The sequence below is a fragment of the Bos grunniens genome, chromosome 11, assembly GCF_055505025.1.
Source record: "Bos grunniens cultivar Pamir isolate PY7600 chromosome 11, Bosgru_T2T1.0, whole genome shotgun sequence".
Taxonomy (NCBI): domain Eukaryota; kingdom Metazoa; phylum Chordata; class Mammalia; order Artiodactyla; family Bovidae; genus Bos; species Bos grunniens.
The window spans coordinates 26,654,572-26,664,265 of record NC_141175.1 but is presented as its reverse complement, the minus strand read 5'-3'; the positions used below and the strand labels follow the sequence as shown (position 1 = coordinate 26,664,265).

Here is a 9,694-nt window from a genome sequence, read left to right as displayed (position 1 = left end):
ATAAAGAAAGCTGAGCGCTGAAGAATTAATGCTTTTGAACTATGGTGTTGGAGAAGACTCTTGAGAGTCCCTTGGACTGCAAGGAGATCCAACCAGTCTATCCTAAAGGAGATCAGTCCTGGGTGTTCATTGGAAGGACTGATGCTGAAGCTGAAACTCCAATATTTTGGCCACCTGATGTGAAGAGTTGACTCATTTGAAAAGACCCTGATGCTGGGAAAGATTGAGGGCAGGAGGAGAGGGGGATACAGAGGATGAGATGGTTGGATGGCATTACCGACTCAATGGACATGGGTTTGGGTGAACTCCAGGAGCTGGTGATAGTAGAGAGGGCTGGCGTGCTGTGGTTCATGGGGTCACAAAGAGTCGGACACGACTGAGCAACTGAACTGAACTGGCTATGCAAGTCAGTCTATGGGTTGGTCAAAGCATACAACAGAGTGCATTTGAATGGAGTGTAGAATTATGGAAAATCTGAGATTAAAAAAAAAACAATGCAACCAAAGATATATAGGAACAGCACTTTGAGAACTTGCTGATATATAACCTGAACTATTGCCACATTTATATTTATAGTGTTGATGAAGTGCTTATACTGTAAGGCTTTCTATAAATTTAAGTAAACATTTGTCTGGAGGAATTCACAAGCTAAAGTAACGTCTAGAATTGGAATTATAATATATCTAAGAATATTTATGAGACAAGAGGCTGATGAACAGTTTATTAAGTAAAGCAGTATGCCAGTCATAGTTTGCCATTTATACACTTAGAGTTTCTGAGATTTTATATATATATATATATGTATGTATCTATGAATGTACAGCTTATCAACTTTGAAACTAGCATCAAGGGGATAGAAGCTTCTGATTACTGAACAGTAATGATATATTTCATAATGAACATATATATAAGAATAATAATAAGCACTTTGAAAATAGCTTTCTTTAGAATTATGACATTCACAAAAATCAGAATTGACTGAAGAGAATAAATATATTGCTTTCAAACCAGAAGAAAAAGAAAAATAACATTTACAAAATTTATTACGTGAGTCAGAACTGTCTGATTACACTTACAATAAATAGAATACTTGAAACATATAATTTTTAAGTAATTGTATTCACAACAGGGCTTCCCTGGCGGCTCAGAGGTTAAAGCGTCTGCCCGCAATGCGGGAGACCTGGGTTAGATCCCTGGGTCGGAAAGATTCCCCGGAGAAGGAAATGGCAACCTACTCCAGTATTCTTGCCTGGAGAATCCCATGGACGGAGGAGCCTGGTGGGCTACAGTCCACGGGGTTGCAGAGTCGGACACGACTGAGCGACTTAAAAAAAAATCACAACATTGGGAAAGAAAACTCCACAGTGCATTGAAAATCTTCTACAGTCTTAAAGTGTAGATTAATAGTTATCTGGATAATAATTTCCACACGACTTTTTCCCTGAAATATTCAGATTGTTAAGTACCAGACTGAAGTGGGAATATGATTGTAAACGCCATTGGCATCATTAAGAGCACTTTAGGAAGTTTTACCACACATAGGGAGATTTGGTCTGGTGTTTACAGAGCTACACGGTTTCAATGGACAAGATAGTCCAGAGAAACTGTGGAGACGTTCTTCTGAGAAAAAACAGAATTTTAGAATTTTAAAAATACAGCCGTGTCCGTTCACAAATTAAAAAAAAAAAGATTCTGACTTTTCTCTTTAATTCTACCAGAGGGAAGAAAAAGTTTAGATCAGCTACAATTGTAACAATAGCAAGGGGCGCTAACAATAGACAAAATAACGGTCACAGGCGGTTGGTGTTTTTTGAGGTAGAGACTATGTGGGCGGGGCTCGCTGCAGCAGGGTGGGTGGGGGCGTGGCCCTGGGGGCGTGGCCCTGGGGCGTGTCAGGGGCGTGACCGAGGCGGGGCTGGAGGGGGTGTGTTGCTTAAGAGCCGCCTCGGGCCGGCTCAGAGACCCGAGTCTGCCCGGAACCTGTGACAGAATACCTCAGTTCGCTGTCATGTCACTCACGCAGCGCGCGCCGCACGTTTCCGAACTCGGGGAGCCTGCCTCCCCTTTACCACCTGCTGACGACCCTGATTCCCTACCACCCCGTAGTAAGAGGCCCCGTCTTGAGGAGACCGGTGGTGTTTCTGAGGTGGAGTGGAGGCTGCCTTTGGTGCCTTGCTTGTCTGAGGTGGAAAAAGTCTGGGAGTTGTCGCTCAGACCCCTCACAGCGCTCATGATTTCAACTGAGGAGATTTTTGGTAACGCCACAGGCTCGTGTGTGAAGAAATCTGTCAGTGGGAAACAGATATATAATCCGGAAGGCCAAAATAGCAAATTTGAGATGAATAGTTGTTTGCGGTCTCTACCCTCACAAAATTTTGTTTCTGGTGTGAAGACTTCTAGAACGTCTTGTGAACCAGGGCTGTATGCCAGAGAGATTTTCAGTGTGCATTGCACTGATAGATTTGAAATAGAGACTGGTCAGCTGTCCCACGCCTCTGTACACGATGTACATGTAATTAAAAACGAGGATGGACAATATTTAGTTCAGGAGAGAGACAATAGTCAGGAAGACAATAATGACATAAAACTGACAGAAAATCCATTTTTAGATATTACCTTTTACAAGGACAACAAATCAACATTTCATGATATTAAGAACAGATGTAAAGCTGGTAGTGTTATGCCATCAAATAAAAAAGAAAATAGCGTTCCAGCATCTACGCTAAAAATACCAAAATCTCAAAACCAGCGCGGCATGGAAATTGCCAAACCTAGCTATTTTAGAGATAAGAGTACAACAAGTATCCCTGAGTTTCCAACTGATTTAAATAGCAAAATGTCCTCTGTCTATTTAAAGGAAATAGGGAAGAAAAATGACAAAAATGAGGCATATGTTAGGGATTTCACAAACACTCACTGGTCCCAAAATAGACCTGATGTTAAGAAGCAAAAGTTACAGAATGATAAAAAAATTGTGGATGCAGAAAACATTTTTTCTGAGTGTTATGAAAGTAACCACCAGTCACTCAGCAACCAAAGTGTTTGTGTGAGAAAAAAAGACTTGATCAGTTTACACTACTATAATCACAGTAGTATCAAGTTTGATGCAATAGACTCCGCAAAGAATTTCACTATAACACTAGAAAATGCAAATTGCAAGGAGACAGAAACATGCCTGTACAGCTACATATTTACCAGATTGGAAAAACTGCAAAGCTGGGACTGTAACATTATATATATTTTGAGAAAAAATAGGGAAAATAGTTGGACTATGGATAGTTACAAGGTGAAATACGAAAATATGAAAAAAGCTGGAGAAATACTGAATTTGCAACAATTATTAGAAATAGATCTAAGTAAAGGAAATTATCACAATATGAAAGTCATGAAAACACATGATGAAAAAGCAAAGCCTCTCATGACAGAAACACTGGGTAGTCAAAAAGCTTTAAAGCAAATTTTTTACTTAAAAGATAAAGGAGAAAAAGATAATATGCTATACTTCAGATATTATACCACACAAAAAGATTTTCATTTAAGCAGTTATTTTGAAAGTTTCATTACAGAAATTTTTTATTTCCATGAAAGTATTTCAGGAAATCAAAAAGATAATAATATCTTAACCTGGTATGGAATTTTGAAGTGTAAAAAGCAAATTGATGTTCAAAATCTAATAACTGAGACTATGAATGTCAGTATAAATAATGATATTTCAAGCATATGTTTACAAACCAATGTTTTGGACCCTCTAAATATTATATTGAAAACCAGCATAACTTCTTTGCTCAATGACTTTGTCTCTTTTACAGTAGTTGAAAATGATTCTAAATTAGAAGAGGGATGCATTTTCAAATGGATAATGTATTTGAATTATCCAAAAAACATCACATTGGAAAGTCATACTGTATGTTCAGTCAGGATTTTAACTTTTTCAAGACTATTAGACAATAATATGAAACCTAAGTTAAAGAAAAGAAAGCTATTTAAAAGTGAACAAATTTTTGAAGAGCCTAAGAAAAAACTTACCAGTTCCTTCAGTATGACAAGTAAAAACATACACTTTCCAATTTTTGAAACATATGAAAAAATTCCTCTTTTAATGGACTTTGATGACATTGATGAAGAAAAGCAAAAGCATAAAAGTTTTAATTTTAACTACGTATTTAAAGATTTCTTCAATACTAGGCAACAGGCTCTACAGGCAAGCCATGACAAAAAGCATAGTGAACAAACCAATCCCATGACTGTAACTCAGGTGCTAGGTTTTGGGAACTTGATAAATGAAATTGAAGATAAAAAGTACAACTTAACTTTGAAGGAGGAAGGAAAAATCACAACACAAAATTTAACAAACTTTTGCCAAGGTCATGAAGACATTAAGACAGAAAAAGAAGAGAAAAATAGTTTTTATTCAATGGATGACATGTTTATTGTGCAACCAGTTTCATTAATGACTAAATTGGATGTGGAAGAGACTAAATATGTTAATCAAAGTAATGTAGTTGACAGAAATGAATATGAGAGTACTTTTCAAGAAAGTGAGTTAGCTAATTCAAAGCATTTTCATCCAAAGAATGACTCTTCAGAATGTTTTAATCATCAGTTTGAAACTCATTTGAGTGTAGGGAACAATGAATGTTTTCAGGACTTAACTGCCAAGTGTTTATCAACAGACGTTCTGACAATAGCAAACAATTTTGAAATGAAGAGTAAATTTAATTTAGTGCTTGAAGAACTTCGTATGTTTCATGAAATTAGTAAGGAAAATGAAATTCTAAGCACTGTGGAAACCAACAATAGGCAAGAAAATTACTTTGTAGAAAGCAATGCTGTTGAGGAGGTAAAAATGGAGATAAAAAAAGGTTTGAAAATGGGTACAGAAAACAAATTATGTTCATCTTCTTTGCTTGGTGATATGATAGCAAGTCCTAATATGCATAAAAAACACCAAAGTTTATTTAAGTGGAAAACAGTACCCAAAAATGGTGAACAGGAAGTTCCTAATGATTGCTGCCTAAGAACACCAGAGGAAGAATTACTTTATTCTACTTCTAAGGAAGGTATGAAATTGATTTTAAAATGTACTTTCTGAGATAAAATACGGCATTTTTTTCCTGTGTAGGCCAAATATATAATTTTGGCAAAAAAGAAAGTAAGGTGTAAGACAATATTTATTGATGTTATTATTTTTCTATTATATATAAGGAACGAATGGGAGGGAATATTTCTGAAAAAGTAATTTGTTTATAGTATTGACACTTCATATAAAAAGTTACTTTTTGTTATAACACATTGATCTTTATTTTCAGATTGTGAAAATCCTTCACCTGAAAGACCAACTTCTTTCTCTGATGAATTTAAGGAAGAAAAATTTAATTATCTACTGAAGGCAGGTAGGAGTTTTGGTTATTTTCTTTAATACTTTATAAGATGATTACTGCATTCTTGTATTTTTAGCATAAGGAAAATACGCTAAGTTGTTAAAAAATAAATACAAAAATGTAATACTTTTGTAAACATTAAATTTATTGATACAAATTCCTACAGGTAAAAATTGGCTAAAAATGAAAAAAATCATTTAGAATGTAACTAGAAAATATACTTTATAAAACTTTACATATTTTCAGTGATGTCTTGCAATCGCTATATGATAAGATAGGTATTATATATATCTAGTATGTATATCTAATATATGTAACATTAATTAGCAAAAGCAAAAAAGGCATTTGTCTAAGTTAGATTTACATTGGTGTTACTCCCAATTATAAATTTAGTATCATTGTTTTCTATCCTTTAAATATTATAGGGCTGTTTATATGGACATTTTATATTGTAGTTTTGAAAGAAATTAGCACCATTTACATATATTAACATCATTTAGTACTATGGCATTTAAATGTTTGATTATAAAAGAATCAAACTAAAGAAAAGTTAAACAGCTAACCTTATTCTTTGCCTAAGAGGTCTGTAATATCAGAATAAAATACACTAAGTCTACCATCTGTTCTAACTTGTAGTACCAATGAAGATGAGGTAGGGGTTGGATTGAAATTAGGGAATTCTTTTCTTTCTTTCTTTTTTTTTTTTAGGGAATTATTTTCTAAATGACTACATTTTCATTTGATCTGAAATTGCTGGTTTTATACAAGACTAGATCTAGAAAGAATAATGATGTAGGTGAAATACATTTATCAAAATATCTTCAGTCTTGCATCACTTCTCAAAGCATTTCTCCTGGCTTCTCATTAGGAGAAAATGCTGTCCCTGACACTTTTATTCAGTCACTTCAAAACTGCATAATTTCTTTTTTCTTAGCTTTCAATAAAATACTCTTAAAAATTAATCCAGGACCTTGGAAGATCAAAAGCCTGTGGGTTTTCTCCCCTGAAAAAAGGAAATAATTTAAGGAACAATACTCTATGAGACAGAAAGCTGGGTAGTAGAATTAGCCTGAAAAGGATAGGGGTTGTTTCTTCTAGAACAGGAAGAAAGGAAGAAATTGGGTTTAGGAACATATTCTCTGATAGAGGAAGATTATTAGAGAACACAAACCCATATTGTCCTCTTGATGATAATTGTGTTAATGAAATGGATATTTAAGACAGATTAAAGTATGTGCCTCAATCGGGAAAGAAATGTTACATTTGTTGGAAATATCTGAACCCATAATACTCTATTGTGGCTTCACAAGGAAAGATACCTCCTTGTCAAGAAATATGAAAAATAATGTTAGAGGTCAGCCAAAATTACTTAATACTATGTTAGGATCATTGTGAAGCCTCTTTCAAAGTGCATAAAAATGGAATGATATACCTGGGATTTGTTAAAATCCATAGTGTAAGGGAAAAGTTGGGAGGTACTGGGGAAAATGGACTAATTATGGACTAAAAATGGACTAATTCTGGGTCCCTACTTATGCAGGGTGTTTTTAAAGGTATTGAAAGACTTCTGATTGTGCAGAAATGTTTTTGATACCCACCCACTTGTCATCATGATGCCTCCAATTAAAGTTTCTGCTACCAACATTTCTAGCACATCCTATCTCCCTTTCTGTCTCTCTCCTTTCTCTGTGGTATGGAGGAGGCAAATACTTTGAGTGTGTCAAATGGCAGCTAGCCAGTATGCCAGGAGCTTTATATATCATTTAGTACCAATACTTCTCTAATTTTAATGTGTATGTATATGTCAACCAAAGAATATCACGAGTCACCTGATTCTACAAGGAGTGAGTCATTAACCACTGCACTTGCTAATCTCTAGCATAGTCTGAAAGGAGTTTAGGAATTCTGTGCTCTGGAAAAACTGGCAGAACAGGTCTTCAGATAGATATTTTCAAGAGAAAATTGTATGAACCCAATTTCTTGCATTTTCCCATACTTAGAAAAGCACTGAAATAATTGACTAAAATATCTGTTCCTCCTAACTGGCACTAAGCTTCTACCAAGATGTGAGTCTGGTTGCATATACCTCTTCTCCAAAATCACATGTATGCTCACCTCCTCTCTAAACTGTCCACAGCAGTTCTTCAGAGCTATCTGAGAGGCTGTATCCAGAGGGTATACTCCTCAGTAAGTCCCCAAACAAAACTGAAACTCACAGCTCTCAGTTCAGTTCAGTTACTTAGTCGTGTCCGACTCCCAGAGTTTACTCAAACTCATGTCCATTGAGTCGGTGATGCCATCCAACCATCCCATCCTCTGTCATCCCTTTTCCCTTCCGCCTTCAATCTTCCCTAGCATCAGGGTCTTTTCCAATGAGTTCTTCACATTAGGTAGCTAGATGTTTTGAACTTTTTACAAAATGTTAGTGTCATGTTAAATAAAACTTCAAAATTAGAGCTCTCCATTGATACATGAAGATGAAATACATTTGTGCTGTATTATCTATAATAATCTCTATTAGAAGCCACATGTACATATTAATGATATAGTCTAATAACTTCTAATGGAAAAATAACATAGTCTTTACAGCCACTACATCATGTTAAGTTTAAACTCTATATAGTTTTGTTGATGTTAAGCCAGATTGCATGACTGGAATGCTGATTTTATTTAATTGCTATGTTATGTTATGTTGGGCAAGTTACTTATCATTTTTGTGCTGAGTTTTCCACGTTTAAAAAATGGAGATAAGAGTAAGTAAACTAATGCACTCAAAGCACTTAGCTCAGTGACTCAGTAAATGTTGTTAGTATCGTGATTTTAGAAGTTAGGAATCATTTTTAAGCATAGAAACTATGAGTGATTTTTACTCCCTTATGTACCTTTATTGTCTTATATTTTTAGGTAGCAGTTTTTCATATGGAATTTCAAGAGTACTACCTCTTAAGACATGCGGTCGACCAATCAGGGTTGGATTGTCAAGAAAAGCCAAGCTTAAACAACTTCATCCCTATCTGAAATGAATATGTTTTGAGAACTTAAAAGAAGATTTTGGACTTTAATATTTCAAAACATTTCACATCTATAAATCTTTTGTTTCTTTCTTTGGATAAATGCTTTCTTCCAGCTTAGAAGTTTGTGTATGTGTGTATCTAATGTGTATATCTTGAAGAAGGCAATGGCACCCCACTCCAGTACTTTTGCCTGGAAAACCCCATGGACGGAGGAGCCTGGTAGGCTGCAGTCCATGGGGTCGCTGAGGGTCGGACGCGACTGAGCGACTTCACTTTCACTTTTCGCTTTCATGCATTGGAGAAGGAAATGGCAACCCACTCCAGTGTTCTTGCCTGGAGAATCCCAGGGACGGGGAAGCCTGGTGGGCTGCCGTCTATGGGGCTGCACAGAGTCGGACACGACTGAAGCAACTTAGCAGCAGCAGCAGCAGCAGCAGCAATGTGTATATCTATCTTTAAATGTTATAAAATACTTCATTAATGTTTTCATAGCATATTAATAAATATATACATGAAGGCTTTTCATAGTCTTATAAAATATTCAACTTATTTTCATGATATATGTATATAAAGTGTTTGTGGAGAGCATTGGTAGTATTTATTGGTTTCTGAAAAGAATCTATGACTCCTAAAAATGTCACAAACTAACTGTTCTAATCCACTCTCCCTATTTTTAAAGTGAAAAAAACAGAGGTACAAAGAGGATGGGTAAATTTTTCAAGACCACTTAGTCAGGATTGAAAGGCTTCCCTGGTAGCTCAGTTGATAAAGAATCCACCTGCAATGCGGTTCGACTTCTGGATCAGGAAGATCTTCGGAGAAGGGACAGGCTACCCAATCCAGTATTCTTGGGCTTCTTGATGGCTCAGCTGGAAAGAATCCACCTGCAATGTGGGAGACGTGGGTTTGATCCATGTGTTGGGAAGATTCCCTGGTAGAAGGGAACAGCTACCCACTCAAGTATTAGTCCATGGGGTCTCAAAGAGTCAGACATGACTGAGTGACTTTCACTTTTTACTTTAGTCAGGATTGAAATAAAAGCACTCTCCTCTGTACCAATTTTTTCACCTTTCTCTGAATTCACTTTCTAGTTTTTGTTTTCCCCTCCAGAGTCTTATCTTTGGCTAGAGCAGAATTATGATCATGTAGTTATCAATTAATTAATTTATAAAACAAACATATTTTGATACTCCTGCTATTGTATTAGGCTCAGTAATAGAATGTATAAAAAGACATGTATAAGACCTGCCTTAATGAGCTTACTTTTTATACACAGATAAAATATATGATTTGTATAAT

The 9,694-nt window shown here is 35.7% G+C and overlaps 1 protein-coding gene across 1 annotated transcript; it reads left to right on the top strand.

Moving 5' to 3' along the window:
- The first annotated feature begins 1,888 nt into the window (after nucleotides 1–1,888).
- On the top strand, nucleotides 1,889–8,935 carry RAD51AP2 (RAD51 associated protein 2). Its single transcript, XM_086328369.1, has 3 exons — nucleotides 1,889–5,060; nucleotides 5,310–5,393; nucleotides 8,286–8,935. The coding sequence occupies exons 1-3, from the start codon at nucleotides 2,009–2,011 to the stop codon at nucleotides 8,402–8,404; spliced, it is 3,255 nt and encodes a 1,084-aa protein (XP_086184495.1). The 5' UTR covers nucleotides 1,889–2,008; the 3' UTR covers nucleotides 8,405–8,935.
- Nucleotides 8,936–9,694: the final 759 nt, after the last annotated feature.